The 20,289-nt window shown below is 48.3% G+C and overlaps 1 protein-coding gene across 1 annotated transcript; it reads right to left on the reverse strand.

Annotated features, from left to right (window-relative positions):
* Window positions 1-14,436: 14,436 nt before the first annotated feature.
* LOC143929917 (kinesin-like protein KIF23) lies at window positions 14,437-18,534 on the reverse strand. The gene is made up of 4 exons (XM_077453854.1): window positions 18,385-18,534; window positions 17,964-18,052; window positions 17,726-17,807; window positions 14,437-14,648 (listed from the first exon to the last, which is right to left on the reverse strand). Exons 1-4 carry the CDS (start codon window positions 18,514-18,516, stop codon window positions 14,613-14,615), a joined length of 339 nt encoding a protein of 112 aa, XP_077309980.1. The 5' UTR covers window positions 18,517-18,534; the 3' UTR covers window positions 14,437-14,612.
* Window positions 18,535-20,289: the final 1,755 nt, after the last annotated feature.

The following is a 20,289-nucleotide window of genomic DNA, read 5'->3' on the forward strand; positions in this document are numbered from 1 at the left end:
GGGGTGACACTCAACCATCCTCGGGTCAGGGATCTCCTCCGATCATTGTACAGAGAAGACTGTCTATGGAGGAGACATCTCTACCCTCAACCCCTCTCCGATCACCTCCCATACCACTTCCGGGATCTCACCTCCACCGGAAATACATCACTGACCGGAACTTCCTGTCACCCTCAGCCGCCATTTTCCTGTAGATTTATTTATTTCCTTTATCTGTAATGACATATTCGGCGACCAGGCGCCCTTCGACCCGGAAGTTGACGAATGTGCGAGAATTCCGCAAAAATTCCGATCACAATGCGCATGCGTCAACTTCCAGGACGGAAGTTGACGCATGCGCGGAAGATGCCGCAAAAAAAAAATCCCGATCGGCCCGGAAGTTGACGCATGCGCGGAAGATGCCGCAAAAAATATCGATGGGCCCGGAAGTTGACGCATGCGCGGAAGATGCCGCAAAAATCCCGATCAAACTGCGCATGCGTCAACTGCCGGCCCGAATCGTCCGTTTATTAAAAAAAAAAAAGTCACATGATTTGATTGGCTGAGTCACTGTGATTTCATTGGCTGAGCCAAGTCACTGTGATTTCATTGGTTGAGCCAAGTCACTGTGATTTCATTGGCTGAGCCAAGTCACTGTGATTTCATTGGTTGAGCCAAGCCACTGTGATTTCATTGGCTGAGCCAAGTCACTGTGATTTCATTGGCTGAGCCAAGAAAAAAAAACAGGTCACCTGACTCTCTGCCTATGATGTCATCGGCTGAGTCCTATATATTCAGCGGCTGGTACACAAGACATCAGAAGTTGACTGACCACTGACCAGTGACCAGCTTGGCTTTTATCTCTCCTGAGAGATACCTTGTGATATTATTGGATTTGATTTCGGTCAATTCAATTTCATTGCAATATCTATTGTCATACATTTAAAGCGAGTTTCTTTATTCTTAATAATGAACCGATTTAAATGTAATCAGATTCTTTCTCTGAAAAACACCAAAGAGAAACCCAGCAAAGGAAGGGCCATGGTAGGAGGTGTCAGTGAGCAGCCTGCAGATACCCCAACCAAAAAGCCCTCCAAGATGAAGAGGACCCGAGCGTTTGTGCGCGGCTGTTTCAGAGCCGTTGTTGGATGTTTCGGTAAAGTCAATAGACATCGCCGGAATACAGACACTGAGATTGGTAAGTGTTTTTTTTCAACGATTTTTTATTTTTTTTCACAATTTTTTTTCAAAGATTTTTTTTATAATTTTTTTATTTTTCAAAAAAAATTTTTTTTTTCCCAAATGTGGGGGTCACATTCAAATAGGTACATATGTTTTTTTAATATTTTTTAAATCAAGTCCTTTTTTATTACATTTTTTAGTTACAATCAACACAACATACACCAGGGCTCCACAAACCCCATGCGCCGGGTCGCCAATGCGACCGGAAATCACAACCTGGTGCCTAAGCTGCCACCAGCCCATTCACTATTGATGCCCCAGACATGCAGAGCATTAACACTGACTGCCGTCCTCCTCCCTCCTCCGGCCGGGGTGGGCGGGACCCGGCAGCTATCAAACACCAGCCAATGGAATCTGGGCGGGCCGCTACGTGTATGTGGCCGCGCCTCTCTTCTAAAGCAGCCCAATCGTTGGCCGGTGTTTGATAGCTGCTGAGTTCTGTCCTACCCCGGCCGGGTCCCGCCCCCTACCCCGGCCGGGTCCCGCCCACCCCGACATATCCGCTGTAGTGTCATATTTTTCTCCCATCATAGAATGCTCCGGAAGGGACGTTGCGGCCAGAAGTTTTGCACTGCGCATGCGCGATGCATTCCAGAGGATTTGCGGCAATGTAGTTCAGTGAAACCGTCAGATAATGTCACGGGAGTGAGGGGAGGTAATCGTGACATTAACTTTAGACAGAGCAGAGAGCAGCGGAGAGAGAGCGGGTAACTGTGGCTCAGGGAGGGGATTACCTCCCCTCACTTCTCTGACATTATCTGACGGTTTCACTGGTCTGCATTGTGGCAAATCATTTGGAATGCATGGCGCATGCGCAGTGCTAAATTTCTGCCTGCAGCGTCACTTCCGGAGCATTCTATGATGGGGAGCAAAATATGACACTACACCGCCTCTCTGTTACTTGTCAGTTTCACACCCCGGCCGAGTCCCGCCCATTCCGATATTAAAGCGGGAGTCCGCCGTTTTTTTTTTTTAAAGCCAGCAACTACAAATACTGCAGCTGCTGACTTTTAAAATAAGGACACTTACCCGCCCAGCGCGCCCGCGATGTCGGCACCCGAAGCCGATCTCTCGATCGTCTCTCGGGTGCTGCCGCCACCATCTTGGGTATGGGAATCAGGAAGTGGAGCCTTTCGGCTTCATTTCCCGTTCCCTACTGCGCATGCGCGAGTCGCGCTGTGCAATAAGGATGGTCCCCGCTGTCTCTGGGATCCGTGTGTTTCCCAGCAGGCAGCGGGGGACCTTCGGAAAGGGGCGTGGATTCTGCGGAAAGGGGCGTAGCTTCTGCAGAATCTACGCCGGAAGTGGGTGCAGATACCTGTACTGTACAGGTACCTGCAACCCCTCCCCCCTGAAAGGTGCCAATTGTGGCGCCGGAGGGGGGAGGGTTCCAATGAGCGGAAGGTCCACTTTAGGGTGGAGCTCCGCTTTAAGCTCAATTCTCACAGCTCCTCTGTTACATTTCACTAACAGAGTGCTCCACGTGAAACCTGCCAGTGCCACCGCCAATCAGTGCCAACCAGTGCACACCGCCAATCAATACCACCTGCATCCACCAACCAGTGCCACCTGCCACCACCAACCAGTGCCACCGCCAATCAGTGCCACCTACCAGTTCCAAACCAGTGTCACCTGCCAATGCCAACCAGTGTCACCTGCCAATGCCATCTGGCAGTTTCACGTGCCTGCCAGTGCCACCTGTCACTACCAATCAGTGCCACCTGCCAGTGCCACTGCCAATCAGTGCCAACTAGTGCCACGCCAACCAGTGCCACCACCAATCAGTGCCATCTGCCAGTGACAACTCGTGCCACCACCAACCAGGGCCACCTGCCACTTCCAAACCAGTGCCACCTGCCAATCAGTGCCAGTGCCAATATTGCCACCTGCCAGTGCCAATATTGCCACCTGCCAGTTCCAAACCGGTGTCACCTGCCAGTTCCAAACCAGTGTCACCTGCCAATGCCAACCAGTGTCACCTGCCGATGCCATCTGGCAGTTCCACGTGCCTGCCAATGGCAACCAGTGCCACCTGCCAGTGCCAGCCAGTTCCATCTGTTGCCAGCCTTACTCTCTTTCTGGTCAGCCCATAACCCTGATGTAACAGCGTTTCAATGGAGTTATTGACTTGGGTGCTCCATTGTGAGTTAGGGATAGGGGGTGGAAATGAGTGGCCTTACCCCGGGAGCTGACAATCCATACCACTCTAAAAAAAAAACTGTCTCCTAAATTCAAAGCAAATTTGTCAACCCCTGACATACACACAACCCATGTACTTATTGTACAATCCTAATAAACACACATTTATAAGCAATATTTAAAGTGGTTGTAAACCCACAAAAAACAAAACGAAGGTGCCAATTGATTCAGTGCCCCCAATGCCGCCCCCCCCATGGGCAGTGCCCCCAATGCCGCCCCCCCATGGGCAGTGCGGACAATGCCGCCCCCCCATGGGCAGTGCGGACAATGACCATCCCACATGGGACCTAGATCCCTCCCCCGCTGTCTCTTTGATGGTCTCATTGTGATTGCACCTCTGTAGTCATGTATGTCAATCTTTTATTTTCATCCCCAACAATCCACGTCTGCACTCTACTGGGAGGTCCATACACACGCAGATAGACGGTTATAGATCTCTTATTGGCACCGTCTCCCCGGGATTTTGTACTTGTTGAAAACCAGAAGATTACTTAGCAGTGCCCCAAAGAAAACATGAAATAGTCCCTCCCGTTCCCTACTGAATGGACAAAAAATAATGGATTGTCTGAACTGCCTTAGGGCTCATTTAAACATGTTGTGCCCTCTGAACAGCAATCCACATGCAGGTCGCTCTTCAGAGGGCATTTGACAAGAGGCAAAAAGGTGTTATATTGCCTCCTCACCACCTGTTTAACCCCCTGACATCCGCGCTATGGGCAAATGACGGGCACAGCTCGGATGTGAATTCCCGGGAGGCCGTCATATGACGTCCCCCTGTGCACGCTCCCTGCGGAGGGCGCCGTGATCACCGAGTCACTGAGACTCGGGTGACCACCGATCCGAGTACTGGGCCGATCCCGACCCCTTACCATGTGATCAGTTATCAGCCAATGGCGGCTCATCACATGATGTAAACAAAAGCTCAGTGATCGTTTTTTTTTCTCCTCTGCTGACAGGAGAAGAACAAAGCCGATCACCGGCTCATCTTAAAGGGACATCGACCCTGAAAAGGAAGAGGCGATTATGCCTCATTTATAGAGTAACAGTGCCCACCAGTGCCACCTATCAATGCCCACCAGTGCCACCTATCGATGCCCACCAGTGCCACCTATCGATGCCCACCAGTGCCACCTATCAATGCCCACCAGTGCCACCTATCGATGCCCACCAGTGCCACCTATCGATGCCCACCAGTGCCACCTATTGATGCCCACCAGTGGTGCTAATCATTGACACCTAGAAGTGCTGCCTATCAGTGTAACTGATCAGTGCCCATCACTGCCACCCATCGGTGCCCATCAGTGCCACCTCATCAGCGTACATCAATGACAGACAAAAATTACCCGTTATAAAATTTTAAAAAAATGTAAAAAAATATGGTTTTAATTCGGTCTTTTTATATTTAAAACAATAAAAACCGCTGAGGAGATGAAATACCACCAAAGGAAATCTCTATTTGGGGGAACAAATGATACAAATGTCATTTGGGTACAGTGTTGTATGACCGTGTAATTGTCACTCAAAGTGCGACAGCGCTGAAAGCTGAGGATTGGTGTGGATAGGAGGGGGAGGGGGGTTTAAGTGGCCGGTAAGCAAGGGGTTAAACATGACAGCATTTTCTACACATATGAGATGGCTGTGTGCTGTGCAGGTTTTATGCCCCTTACACTGTTAGGAAAATGTTGTCACCCCCTCATTTCTTCACAGAGCACACCACCTCCTTTTCCTCTGCTGGCTGAATGTGATGTGGGGGGCGCAGGCTCAGGCCCTGGCTCTTATAGGTGGTAGGGGGCCCAGTCATGTAAGCTGATTTCTAGCAGCGGTCCTGGGTGTGGGCGAATGGCCCTGAATGCAGACAGTGCATGTCATATTAGGAGAAGTGGCTGCGTGCGTGCAGCTGTGCGTTCTACTCATTGTCAATGGACTGCCTGCATGCAGCACCTGGAAGATACAGATGTTGTAGAAACGTCCCGTTCATGTTATATGGGCCTCATCACCCTTGTAAACAAGGCCAGACAGACGGACAAAACCAAGACAAATAAAACCGCACTAATTCATTATCCATCAGCATTTTAATATGCACTATGCCTTTACCCCAAGTGCTGTCATTAGAAGTGTCTGCGCTCCTAAAGCCGGCCATAGACACTTCCAATCTCACCCGGCTAAGCAAGGACCAGCCAAGATTCTAACCATGTATGGGCAGGCTGATTACGGGCTGGGTACAACCAGCCCCTCTGATTTTTCATGCCATTATTGCCAGCCAGTGGGTCGGGATGAGTGGCAGGCAACCAGCATTTTTATACAACATTAGTACAACATTAGTCCTCCTTGTGTCCCTGTCCTGTAGAGTTTATTCATGGTCTTTGGCACCAGCGTTTTCATCTCTTCTCTCCATAATTTCATGTTCTACAAAGAAAAATATATGAAATGTAGGTGAAGGTGCTAAATCTAATTCCTCTCTTTTTTTATTGTAGGTGTACGCGGTATTGACTGCGACCAATTCGTGTCCGCTCCTCCAGAGTGAGACCGATTCGTGTCCGCTCCTCCAGAGTGCGACCGATTCGTGTCCGCTCCTCCAGAGTGCGACCGATTCGTGTCCGCTCCTCCAGAGTGCGACCGATTCGTGTCCGCTCCTCCAGAGTGTGACCGATTCGTGTCCGCTCCTCCAGAGTGCGACCCGGACGTGTCCGCTCCTCCAGAGTGCGACCGATTCGTGTCCGCTCCTCCAGAGTGTGACCGATTCGTGTCCGCTCCTCCAGAGTGCGACCCGGACGTGTCCGCTCCTCCAGAGTGCGACCGATTCGTGTCCGCTCCTCCAGAGTGCGACCCGGACCTGTCCGCTCCTCCAGAGTGCGACCGATTCGTGGCCACTCCACCAGAGTGCGACCCGGACGTGGCCACTCCACCAGAGTGCGACCCGGACGTGGCCACTCCACCAGAGTGCGACCCGGACATGGCCACTCCACCAGAGTGCGACCCGGACGTGGCCACTCCACCAGAGTGTGCCCAAGACGTGGCCACTCCACCAGAGTGTGCCCAAGACGTGGCCACTCCACCAGAGTGTGACCCGGACGTGTCCACTCCACCAGAGTGCGGCCCGGACGTGTCCACTCCACCAGACTTTGACCTACATGTGTCCACTCCACCAGAGTGCGACCAAGACATGGCCACTCTACCAGAGTGCGACCAAGACGTGGCCACTACACCAACATGCCAGGGGAACGTCTCCAGTGAACATAGGGGCAAGGTTACAAGACAGGATAGGCACATACTAGTGGTAGGGGATTCAGTTATTGGAGGGATACAGAAGGCATTCTGTCACCAATCCCCTTATCGCAAAACAGTATGTTGTTTACCGGGCGCCCAGGTTCGGAATATTGTAGATTGCATTGACGGCTTATTGGAGGGGGCTGGGGAGGACCCAGCTGTCATAGTACATATTGGAACCAATGACAACATTAGAAGAAAATGGAGCGCCCTACAAAATGATTTCAGGGACTTAGGGGCTATACTAAAGAAAAGGACCTCCAAGGCAGTATTTTCAGAAATACTGCCTGTACCTCGAGCCACCCCAAGGAGGCAGCAGGAGCTTAGAGAGCTTAGCAGGTGGCTGAAGAACTGGTGCAGGAAGGAGGGGTTCGGTTTCATGGAGACTTGGACCGACTTTTCAATTGGTAACTTTCTCTACAACAAGGATGGATTGCACTTAAATGAGCAGGGTGCAAATCTGCTGGGCAAGAAAATAACCAAAAAGTTGGAAAAAATGACAAATCAACCAAGTGTCATTCACATCGAGACCCCTCCAGCATGCAACGACGTGTCCACTCCACCAGAGTGCGACCCGGACGTGTCCACTCCACCAGAGACGGTAACACAAGCAGTGTGAGACGGTAACACAAGCAGTACTGAGTGAGATAATTTGGCACACTGGCAATGATCTCCCTACACCATACATAGAACCATACATAGAATGTATACATAGGGCCATACATACCACCATACTCAGCATGCCCACCTAGTACCAAACATACCACTATACATACCACCATCAGGGCCACCAATAAGGGGGAACCACTGGTTCTCCTGTAGGGGGCTGGGCACAGAAAACATGAGGAATCGGTGCGGCGGGCGGATGCACTGATCAGTGGGGGAGGCACTGATCTGTGCGGATGCTCGAAGCATATATTCTGAATGATCCCCAAATATGATTGTAAACAAGCAGGTAGGTGTGTTTTATTGCATACATACCTGCGTATATAGCACCATGCATACCATCATACACAGCATGTCTACATACCACCACCAGGGCCACCAATAAGGGGGTACCACCAGTCCTCCTGTAGGGGGCTGGGCACAGAAAACATAAGGAATCGGTGCGGCGGGCGGAGGCACTGATCAGTGTGGGGGGCGCTGATCTGTGCGGATGCTCAATGCATATATTCTGAATGAGCCCCAAATATGATTGTGAACAAGCAGGTAGGTGTGTTTTATTGCATACATACCTGCAATACATATGTTCTGTATGGTTCTATGTATGGTTTTTTTCTCTATATGAGATGAACTGGGCACCCTAGACTGATGATTCAGGGACAATCCGATCGCCTTAGGGGGTCAGGAAGGAATTTTTCCCCCCCTTGGAGCCCATCTGGCCGGGGGGGTTTTCGCCTTCCTCTGAATCATCTTAAGGTTTAGGCTTAGTGTAAAAAGGCCCTGCCTTTGAGGAGTCCTAGGACAACCGTCACTGATCTCCGATGTTCTCCGAAGCCCGACAATCATTTCCATCTATAGAGTTATCTCCAATAAAGATTGGTCGTACCTTAATTGTCTTTGTATGTGGTTTTTTTTCTTCTTTTTTCTAAGAAATATAATGAGGAATGGCAGCAGGGTGAGGAATCTTGCCCCATACTTCACCACTAGGGATGAGCTTCGATTTCAAGAGGAAGATCGAACATTATGGTCCGTTCGTGCCAAATTAGAGCGGCGTGTCACCGCCCATAATGCACTGCGTCATAGCAGTTTATTGCTGGCTGATGATTGGCCAAGCATGCATGATGACCCGCATGCTTTGGCCAATCACAGCTCCGTCAGCGAAGAGAGCCATAATTGGTCACAGGCCAATTTTTGATGCAATACTTTGCAGCAGGGCTCATTCCAGCGCCCCAACTAAAGTATCTGTAAGGGGTTGCAGTGTTGTGGCACCAGTGCCTAAGGCCCAATTTTTCTGCCCCTGTTCAACAGAGGCATGTAATTACAATTCTTGATCTAATATTTCACAGCAGGGACCGTTCCTGCGCCCACCCAGAGTAACTGTGAGGGATTACAGTGTTGTGGCAACACCAACACCTAAGGCCCACATTTTTGCGTTTATATTTTGAGTATATAGGGCAGGCCCCTACTTTCAAACATCCAACTTGCAAACAACTCCTACTTTCAAACAGAAGGAGACAACAGGAAGTGAGAGGAAATCTACCCCTAGGAAGGGAAATTCTCTCCTGTAAGAGTTCCTCGTTTCACAAAAAAACACAAATTTTAACAATCCAATTGTCATTGGGACAGAAAGTGAGGTGAAATATTCTGAACAGGTGCGCACAGACAGCAAAACAAATTATACAGGGGTGATAACCCTTCCCTATGTTTTACAAAAAGCTTAAAAATAGATTTTTGGGCTGGAGCGACACTTTAAAAATGTACCAGTTAAAAATTACAAACAGATTCTACTTAATAACAAATCTACACAGTCCCTGTCTTGTTTGGACCGCCTGTATACTGCTGTTCTGAGTATGTAGGGCCTGGGGGCCTCAGGCCTTTCCTTTTTATAATTTGGGTGTGCGGTTCTCCTTAATGTCCATACAAGACCCAAAGGGGCTGGTAATGGGCTTGGGGGCGGGGTACCCATGCCTTTGTTCTCAATGATTTTCATCCATATTGCCGGGACCAGACATTACATTAAAGCCGTAAACAGTTTTAAATGACTTTTATTCCTTTAGAAATGTCATTTTGTGCAGGGACAGTTCTAAACACGGGAAACACAGGCCACTTTACAGGCATACTATAGACACCCCCCAGGCATGATATTTATAGGAATGTTTCACTTTTATTTTTTCACTTTAAGCATCATTAAAATCACTGCTCCTGAAAAAACAGCAGTTTTTAAAAATTTTGCATTAATACATGTACCCTGGGGCAGGACCCGGGTCCTCAAACCCTTTTTTAGGACAATAACTTGCATATTAGCCACTTCACACTTTTGATTTCTCACATTCGAGTCCCATAGACTGTAACGGGGTTTGAAAGTTTGCGCAAACTATCGGTCCGTTTGCAAGTTCTGGTGCAAACAGAACCGGGGGGTGTTTGGCTCATCCCTATTCACCACCCTTCAGCCATGGGATAGCGATAGGAAACACCCCAAGTCTAGACTCTGTAAATGAGTCATATTATGACAGCAGGTATAATGTTTGCAGGTACAGGCTGTGTATATATATATACACACATGGAGTGTAGTCTGGGGCCTGATTGTCAGGGCTGGTCAGCCCTTCCTTCTCTGAGCTGGCCGCTCAGCTGTCAGATAATTGGCAGCTCTCATCTCTCTCCACAATTTACCTGCTGTTGTGGATGTGCTCGTCAGTCCCGCCTACTTAACCACTACAATACCGGGCACTTTCGCCCCCTTCCTTCCCAGCCCAATTTTCAGCTTTCATCGCTCTAGCGCTTTCAGTGACAATTGCGCGGTCATGCTACACTGTACCCAAATTAAATTTTTATCATTTTGTTCGCACAAATAGAGATTTATTTTGGTGGTATTTATTCACGACTCCGTTTTTTACTTTTTGCGATATAAGCGCAAAAAAGCGGAAATTTGGAAAAAAAACAATATTTTCTTTTTTCTATTTTAAAAGAAATCCAATAAAATCAAATTTTGTCATAAATTTAAGCCAAAATGTATTCTGCTACATGTTTTTGGTAAAAAAAATTCCGTTAAGTGTATAATAATTGGTTTGTGTGATCACGGACATATGTACGCAAATGATCATGTACATATGTGTGCAGGTGATCACGTACATATGTGTGCACATAATCATTGGGACAAGTGATTTTAGTGGGACATATGTGGGGGACATGTTTTTATTATTAGGGACATGTGTTTTTATTTTTGGGGACATGTATGTTTTGGGGACATGTGTGTTATGGGGACATATGTGGGACTGTGTTTACACTGTGTGGTGTGTTGTGTGTTTACACTAGACTGAAGATCAGTGAGTAAAAAGCTGTAAAAAACAGCTCATACTCACTGATCAACAGCCGGCTGCAGCGATCTGCTCTCCTCTCCTCAGCGATGACTTCTGTGTGAGGAGAGGAGGAGCCGATTGCCTAGCAACCGGCTGTTTGTTTACATCACATGACGGCTGTGATTGGACATGGCCGTCAGGTGATCAGGAGGGCCAATCACAGAGCCCTCCTGCCGATCTAAGATGCGCCGTGTCCCGGTGACACGGGCGCATCGGGATCGCGCCGCGATCCGCTCCTCCTGATGGACGTTCCTGAACGTCCTATCAGGAGTAGACGGCTCCCACCCGGCCGTATATGTGCATTGGCCGGGTGGGAAGTGGTTAAAGATCTGCAGGTCTCTTCATTCCTGCCTTCGCCTTGGTCGCATCACAAGAAACCATCTCCTGCGTTCCTGTTTAACCACTTAACAACCGGCCCATAGCCAAATGACGGCTACAGGGCGGTTGTTTAACTCTGGGAGGCCGTCATATGACGTCCTCCCAGAATTCCGCTCTCGCGTGCGACCCCTGGGGCACGCACTCCAGAGCACCCGCGACCGCCGGGTCCTGTATCACGGATCACGGTAAATGGCCGCTCATCGCGTCAAATGACGGAGTGATCACTTGTAAACAAACCGGCGTCATGTTATGACGCCGGTTCCTCCCTCCCCCTCTCTGTACCGATCGGTACAGAGAGGGGGAAGAGATCGGTGTCAGCAGCGCTGTGGGCTGCATCTGCAGTGCCCACATCACTGCTCACCGAAATGTAACCCCTCAATTCCCTGCCAATACTCTGCAATACCCGCCAATACGCCAATACTCTGCAATACCCGCCAATACTCTGCAATACCCGCAAATACTCGGCAACACCCGCAAATACTCGGCAACACCCGCAAATACTCTGCAGTACCAGCAAAAACTCTGCAATACCCGCCAATACTCTGCAATACCTGCCAATACTCTGCAACACCCGCCAATACTCTGCAACACCCGTCAATACTCTGCAACACCCGTCAATACTCTGCAATACCAGCCAATACTCTGCAATACCAGCTAATACTCTGTACTACCCTCCAATACTCTGCAGTACCCGCCAATACTCTGCAACACCCGTCAATACTCTGCAATACCAGCCAATACTCTGCAATACCAGCTAACACTCTATACTACCCTCCAATACTCTGCAGTACCCGCCAATACTCTGCAATACCCTGCCATAAATTGCCATACTCGGAGAGACCCAGCCATACTCAGATATACCCAGCTATACCCAGCCATAGTCGGAGATACCCTGCAATACCCAGCCATAGACATCCCCCCCTCCCGCCGCCCTCCGTTGCTTCTACCGACTCGCCAATACGATCAAAGCCAGAATCTTTTTTTTTTTTTTTTTTTTTAGGCTTTCCAGCCTAGAGGTGAGATGTGGGGTCTTATTGACCCCATATCTCACTGTAAAGAGGACCTGTCATGCCATATTCCTATTACAAGGGATGTTTACATTACTTGTAATAGGAGTAAAAGTGATCAAAAAATGTATTTTTGGGGAAAAAAATGTCAAACTAAAATAAATAAAGTAAAACGAACAATAACATTTTTTTTTTTAAAGCGCCCCTGTCCTCATGTGCCCCCCCCGGGGGCCGGGCGGTTGCGGGTCCCCCCCCCGGGGGCCGGGCGGTTGCGGGTCCCCTCCATGTCGGCGATCGGAGAGGAAGAACGAGGAGATGACAGAACACCGATCCATCTCTGGGATCAGTGACGTGTCACACACAGCCCCTCCCCCCACAGTTAGAATCACTCCCTAGGACACACTTAACCCCTTCATCACCCCCTAGTAATTAACCCCTTCCCTGCCAGTCACATTTATCCAGTAATCAGTGCATTTGTATAGCGCTGATCGCTGTATAAATGACAATGATACCAAAATGGAGTCAAAAGTGTCTGATGTGTCCGCCATAATGTCGCAGTCCCGATAAAAATCGCTGATGGCCGCCATTACTAGTAAGTCCATAAATCTCTCCTGTATTTTGTAGACAATGTAACGTTTCCACAGACCGATCAATAATCACTTATTGGGATTTATATATTTATTACCAGAAATCTGTAGAAGAAAACGTGTCGCCTGAACTGAGGAAATGATTTTATATTTTATTACAGCAAAAAGTAAAAAATCAAATCCCACCAATAGAGATCTCTGTGTGGGGGAAGGGCGTCCGCTGTGATTGGGAGCCGCGTCACAACACCGCGCAATTGTCAGCTAAAGCGACGCTGCGCCGAATCACAAAAACTGCTCTGGTTTTTGGGCAGCCAAATAGTCGGGGGATGAAGGGGTTAATACAAAGCCCCGCCTCTTATGATGGACAGAACAGTCGTCCAATGGCAGCCCAGGAAGCGGGACTTCTTATGAGATGTGTCCATTTATGAAGCGCAGTAGATCTCTTCTCCTCCGAGTGTCAGTTTATGAAGAGCAGTACATCCCTTCTCCTCCGAGTGCCAGTTTATGAACCAGAGATCTCCTCCAATCATCGTACAGAAGAGAGAAGAGAAGATTGTACGAGGTGACGGTCTATGGAGGAGACATCTCTAACCTCCCCCCTCTACACCACTTCGATCACTCTATAGCCGCCATCTTCCTCCTCCCATACCACTTCCGGGATCTCACCTCCACCGGAAATACATCACCGGCTGGAACTTCCTGTCACCCTCAGCCGCCATTTTCCTCCTCCCATACCATTGCCGGTGTTCTAAAATTTCCTGCGACTTGTGAAAAACACTCATCCCGTCACTTCCGGTGCGGCTCCGTCACTGTAACAGCTGACCGCGGGCCGTTAATGCGCATGCACCAAGTCCGTGATATTAACGGCGCATGCGCAACATCTTTATTTAAGCGGTGGTTAAAAATTATACACTCAAGTGGGCGGAGACTTGCGGGTGGGCGGGCGGAGCTGAACAGATGCTTAGAACGTCAGCAGCAGCCCCGCCCACCCCACTAACATGCCCCTGAATCGCTGGATGTTTGTTTATGGGTCGAGTAAATTTATGGCTTCAGCTGCTATTAACAGCAATCGCGCATGCGTGGGATCTTTGTTTACTGACCAGAAAAATTATGCACTCAAGCACATTCTTATTGGTGATGAAAATTGATAGACTCAGGCGGGCGATGGCTTTATTATATCATCGGCAGCACCAATATGTATAGTATTTATTAAAGCGGGACTCTGCCGGGACTCGTTTTTGTTTTTTTTAAAAGCCAGCAGCTACAAATACTGCAGCTGCTGACTTTTAAAATAGTGACACTTACCCGCCCAGATCGTCTCTCGGGGTGCTGCCGCCGCCATCTTGGGTATGGGAATCAGGAAGTGGAGCCTTTGCGGCTTCATTTCCCGGTTCCCTACTGCGCATGCGCGAGTCGCGCTGCGCAATAAGGACGGTCCCCGCTGTCTCTGGGACACGTGTGTTTCCCAGCAGGCAGCGGGGGACTTTCGGAAAGGGGCGTAATCTACGCCCCTTTCCGCAGAGAGCTATCCCGGAAGTGGGTGCAGATACCTGTACTGTACAGGTACCTGCACCCCCCTCCCCCCTGAAAGGTGCCAATTGTGGCGCCGGAAGGGGGGGAGGATTCCAATGAGCGGAAGGTCCACTTTAGGGTGGAACTCCGCTTTAAATCAGCAGAATATGCAGAGTGAATACACTAGGGGGGGGACTCTGGTGACCAGAGACCACCTTCCGCAGAGTGAATACACTAGGGGGGGGTGTTACTGAGATGATGGGAAACCTTTATATGAGTGCCCTCTTGTCACTGACCTCCTCTCCAGTGCAGGGCTCAGTTAGACGGCTCCAGGTTGGTGGTTCTGGTTTTTATTCTATAGTCTCTTCTCCACAGTCCATACACATCTGACTCCTCGCGTAATCCCAATCCCGGCGGTGCTCTCACTCTTGATTCCTCTCCAGACTCCCCCTAAGAGACTGCAGACAAGTTAAAAGACAAGAGATAGTCAGAGATTGCAGACAGGACACAGGAGGTGGCTAGAGGCTACAGACAGGACACAGGAGGTGGCTAGAGGCTACAGACATGGTACAAGAGAGGGTCGGAACATGTGCACAGGATACAGGAGGCAGTCAGTGGATGTGGAAATGGTACAGGGAGTGGTCAGAGGCTGCTTTCACACTGGAGCGTTGATGGTAAAACGCAAGTTTTAGCGGCTCTTTACCATAATTTTAGCGGTGCTATTTGGCTGCTAGTGGGGCACATATAACCCAGCTAGCGGCCAAGGAAGAGGTTAAATGCGCCCATGAAGCACTGCTGCCAAATCGCATTGCATGCGCTTCGGCAGTGGTGCCCATTCATATCAATGGGCAGGAGTGGTGGAGGAGCGGTATACACCACTCCAAATGTGCTGCTTGCAGGACTTTTTTTTAAGATCCTGCCAGCGCATCGCCTCAGTGTGAAAGCACTCGGGACTTCCACACAGACTGCAGGGGAGCCATTTTGCAGGCACTTTATAGGCGCTATTTTTAGCCCAAAAGCGCCTGAAAAACGCCCCAATGGGAAAGGTGTGTTAGATCAAGGGGGATAAAAAAAATAATAATAATAATAAATAAAAAAGGAAAAAAATAAATAAATAAAATAAAATCGGCCTAACATATCGGCCCAAAAAAAATCGGCATCATATATCGGCTATCGGCCGCCATGATTTCTAAATATCGTCATCGGCATCGGCCAGAGAAAAACCCATATCGGTCGACCTCTACTTCTAAGGAAGGGGGTGGGGGGGTTGTTGGAGGAGGGGCCCGGGGGCCTGAAGGGCCTCAAGGTCGGCTCCTGGGGGTGCGATTAGGCCACTGATTGACAGCCGTGTAAGGATCCAGCGACCGGGGATGACGTCACAAACCGGGTGGAAGAGGATACTTGTGGTGCACAAGCTGTGGGCAACACTGGGATGGAAGTCAAGCCGAGTGTGCCCAAGAAAAGTAAAAAGCCAGCTGCAAAGACTAGATGTTTTGGGGCAAAAAGACCCTTCTTCAGGTCTTAGGATGCTGGCAAAACGTAAATTGGTGGTTTAAATAGTAAAAAGGAGACTAAAGGGGAGGAGGGGCAGAAGCCGTGTCACTCATGCTGAACAGCCCTCCCCAGGTGGAATACTGCATTTAAAAAAAAAAAGGGACACTACCAGGCAATTATGTCCATAACGTCTTAAGGTCATGACAAACAATAGTCGAATACTGTAAAGGAAAATAAAGAATACCTATATGTATTTCAATGTGTTCCTAAAATGTGTCCTCCATATGCATATATTGAGATATATTGTTGAGATGTATTTTTCTCCATAGGTATTCTTTTCTTTATTCAACCATTGCTTACTTGTCATTATGTTTGTTATGACCTTAAGAGGTTTTAGACATAAAATTGTCTGGTAGTATCCCAATAAATGTATTATTCCACCTAAAGAGGTCTGTTCGGCATGAGTGACAGTCCTCCTCCCCCCCCCCCCTTCCTTTGGTGTCCCCCAGGCAGCAGATTTGCACACCCAGGAGCCGACCTTGCCATAAGCCCTTCCAACAGGCCATTGACCTGGGACACAGACCTCTATCTCCTCCTCGGGAGTCTGGCTGTGCACTCTCCATCTGACAGCCCAAGCTGGTTGCTTGCAATACGAGGAGCCCCCCGGTCACTCTTGCAGCTCCCACGTCCAGGTACTTTAATTGGGTTGGCAATGCTGCATGCAGCTATCCCTTGCCTCTGTATGCCCCGGTTCATTTAATAAAACGTATCTTTCTAATGAGGAAAGATTTTCACTGGCCCTTGTCTGACATGTTTTACTTCGACCTTGCGGCCCTTCCCATATGCGCTAGATGGATTTAACGATGGCCACTCATTTCGTGGCACCTGCATGTCTCTTAACAGAACGACATCTTCTTGAATGTTCTGTTTGATGGCTTGCCGTTTGCGACTTTCCTGAAGTGTCAAAGTTATTTGCACCTCTAACAGTCCCAAAAGGTGCTAGCGAGGCGCCGCACCTGTCTCCATTGGCGTTTATACATGTTTTTTTTTAAATTTAAAGCGGAGGTCCATCCTAAAGTGGACCTTCCGCTCATTGGAACCCTCCCCCCCCCCTCCGGCACCACAAATTGGCACCTTTCAGGGGGGAGGGGGGTGCAGGTACCTGTACAGTACAGGTATCTGCACCCACTTCCGGGATAGATTCTGCAGAAGGTACGCCCCTTTCCGCAGAATCTACGCCCCTTTCCGAAAGTCCCCCGATCCCAGAGACAGCGGGGACCATCCTTATTGCGCAGCGCGACTCGCGCATGCGCAGTAGGGAACCGGGAAATGAAGCCGAAAGGCTCCACTTCCTGATTCCCATACCCAAGATGGCGGCTGCAGCACCCGAGAGACGATCGAGAGATCGGCTTCGGGTGCCGACATCGCGGGCACGCTGGGCGGGTAAGTTTCACTATTTTAAAAGTCAGCAGCTGCAGTATTTGTAGCTGCTGGCTTTTAAAAAAAATAAAAACGCAGAACTCCCGGTGGACTCCCGCTTTAAGTTCCCGACTGGAGTGGGAATGTCTCCCATCTTCTGTGAGAGGAGCATTGCTGGGGGTCAGAATGCTTGGCGATTCTGGAATCAAAGGCCTTGCGTTGACAATGGCTGACACTTCAGCCATAAATGTGAGGCAAGTCGAGCTAAAACTAGTAGATTTACTTTCTGCCTGAAACGGCTACGCTCAGCTGTGAATGGGAAGTCTCGTTTTCAGGCAGAAAGCCGTGCGTTTTAGGCCACGATTTTGTACAGGTCAAATGGTCACCAATGTAAAAAGAAAAAACATGCCTGTAAAGCTGCCTAAAAAAAAGCTCCAGAACTTGTTTGAGCTTCAGGCGTTTTGGAGTGGGGATGTGCGCCATCTCCATAGACAATACATTCTCTCCTCCTCCTCCGACCCCTCTCCAGCGTTTTGTAGCTTCAGGCTTGCAGCTGCAAAAACGCTCAGGTGTGAATGGGGCCTTATACTGTATAGAATGTTACACATCGGATCAAACTTACTCTGGTTTCTACATCTGTCCACTCCGATTCTGTGCTCTCTGCCAGTTGAGGCCGATTTGTTTCAGAGGATCTCCTCTTGCGACTGTAAAACAAGTTACAAAAAAATAAAAAAAATTTACTAAAAAGCTCAAGAGCGGTTAATGCCTGTAATTCTAGAGCCATCAGAAGATCGCCAACAGAATGCTATAGTTCTTTGTAGATCGCAATCCACAACGTCTGCATGGTGACTGCAGCATACCCATTTCCAGGAGGAGATTCCTGCCTGAGCGTTTCAACGTCTGTGAACTGTACAGACTGACCGCCACCTCGAGTCCGGAAGACGTCACCCTGAAAACAGATTTATACACAGTTAGCCACAAACATAAAACACAGACCGTCACAGACATCATAAAAAAGGTGCTCACCGAATGTGCAGGATAGGACAGGTGTAAAAAAAATACAAATAAAACCACAAACACACCCCACCAAAAATTGACCACATTATAGAATAAAAGTTAAAGATTGCATGCAATACATATTGCTCCTCACATTACTTGCTAGGGCAGTTTTAGATTTTAAAGCATTCTCTTCTTCATACAAAAAAGGAATAATAATAATAATAACAATAACCCACACACTCCTCCTCTTCCCCCCCCACCACCACTTTGAATATCTGTTACCTTAATAAGTTTAGTTTCCATCTCCCCATCCGAGGCCAGCTGCTGGTGCGTCAGCATGTACTTGTCACACTTGGCCAACGCCTTTTCGCTAGCCACAGATACTTTGATGGCATTGGGGACATGAGGCTGCATAACCGTCTCGGTCTCCACACTACCAGATGGCTTATGGTATACCCATCTCTCCCCTGCGGAGCGAGAGCGGCGGTGCCTCGTGTGCACCGGGGGAATAGTCTAAGCAGGACCAGAAAAATCAAGATCAAAGACAAACAGAAGAAAAATCAGTCAATAAAAAATTATTCAACATGCAAATGTAGGTGCAGTTGTTACCGGCCTCAAAATGTGAATTAAGAGAGCCGATGATTGTAGACACGATGAGATAAGGTGATCAGCTTGGCGTGGACTGCAAAGAATCACACAAACAGCATGAGATATGACCACTGACTTTATGGCTGGAAGTAGTTTAATTTCCAGTCACATGGTGTGTGCCCTTATATAGACTCTGTTTGTGTACCTTCTCTGCCATCTACTGGTTATTAATAGAATAGAAGGGACATGTTTAGAAATATAAAAAAAAAATGAATATGTACTTTGCTTTGGGGTGTCTGTTTTGTGACCATATAAACCCCAGTCCGTCACACAGTCATCAGGCCTGGTACAGGTCATTGAAAAGGACAGGAAGTTGTGTGTACAGGGGAACCCAGAGTCCAATGTGCTGGAACTGGCTTTGTGGGGGTTGTAGAAGCTCCATTCTCAGTGGTGAAAATTGCACCAAGTGAACAAAACTGGTACTACACCCCCCCCCACCCCCACCGGTATATACAAGACCTTAACGTGACAAAAATGTACCCATCTGGGTTCAGAATGATACTTTGAACTCATTGTCATCTTGCTTAAAAACAAAAAAACTCCTCACTGCATTTATTACAAAATGAAGCAGAGATCAAAATAACTAGTATGGGTTCCAGTTTCCATCACTCCAGTAATGCATTTCAGCAGTTAAAAAGGACAATGGCAACTAGCTGCGGTGTGGGACCTGGTCATAAGAATACATTCCTGCTCATCACTATATTGGAATAGTAGGGCCCCCTTCACACGGCCAACTAGGCCGGATTCACACCGGTGTTTTGTCAGATTGGACGACCCGTCAGATTTTGTAAGTTAAAGGACGTTCCATCGCCACCATCTTGCTACACCCCGCACTCATCCACAGTAATGATACTGTGAGATGGCGGCAAGCGAACATCTTGTTACACCCACTGGAGTCTTGCAATTCACACTTATTTTTAACAGTAAGCTCAGCTTATATGGTGAAATACAGTATTTAAAAATCTGTTTAGATTTAGAATTTTAAAAGCAGCAAACCTGATCTCAGAGGTTTAATATGACAGACCACTGCTTTGAAAAAAAATAAAAATATAGATCATCAAAACAGTGAAGGATTTCTCAATACTGAATTTCTCAGTTTAATGTTAAAAAGAAGAAGTGTGAAATGCAAGACTCCGGAGGGTGTAACAAGATGTCCGCTTGCCGCCTACTCACTGTATCCTTACTGTGGACGAGTGTGGGGTGTAGCAAGTTAACGGCGATGGAACAAAAATCTGACAATAGTGGGCTTCGATTTTGTGAGCACGTTGTGTGTAAATCAATGGCTATGAGAGATGTCTTGTTGGACCAACTTTGAAAAAGGTTCCTGAACTACTTTGGTCCTACTTTAGCCCACTGAATATCACTGAAGTCGGATCCTTGTCCTCACCATCCAACTTGTGCCATCAGACATGATTACAGTAGCAGTAAAAAGGAATTTGTCACACCAAGATTGTTTTGATTGGTCAAAAGGACAATTTGGATTATCTCAAAGTTGTAGGAAAATATTATCCTGTTCATTCAAGTCGGATGGAAGTAGGA

This window comes from Lithobates pipiens, unplaced genomic scaffold, assembly GCF_037356315.1.
Source record: "Lithobates pipiens isolate NorthernLeopardFrog02 unplaced genomic scaffold, aLitPip1_a1.2 Scaffold_25, whole genome shotgun sequence".
Taxonomy (NCBI): Eukaryota; Metazoa; Chordata; class Amphibia; order Anura; family Ranidae; genus Lithobates; species Lithobates pipiens.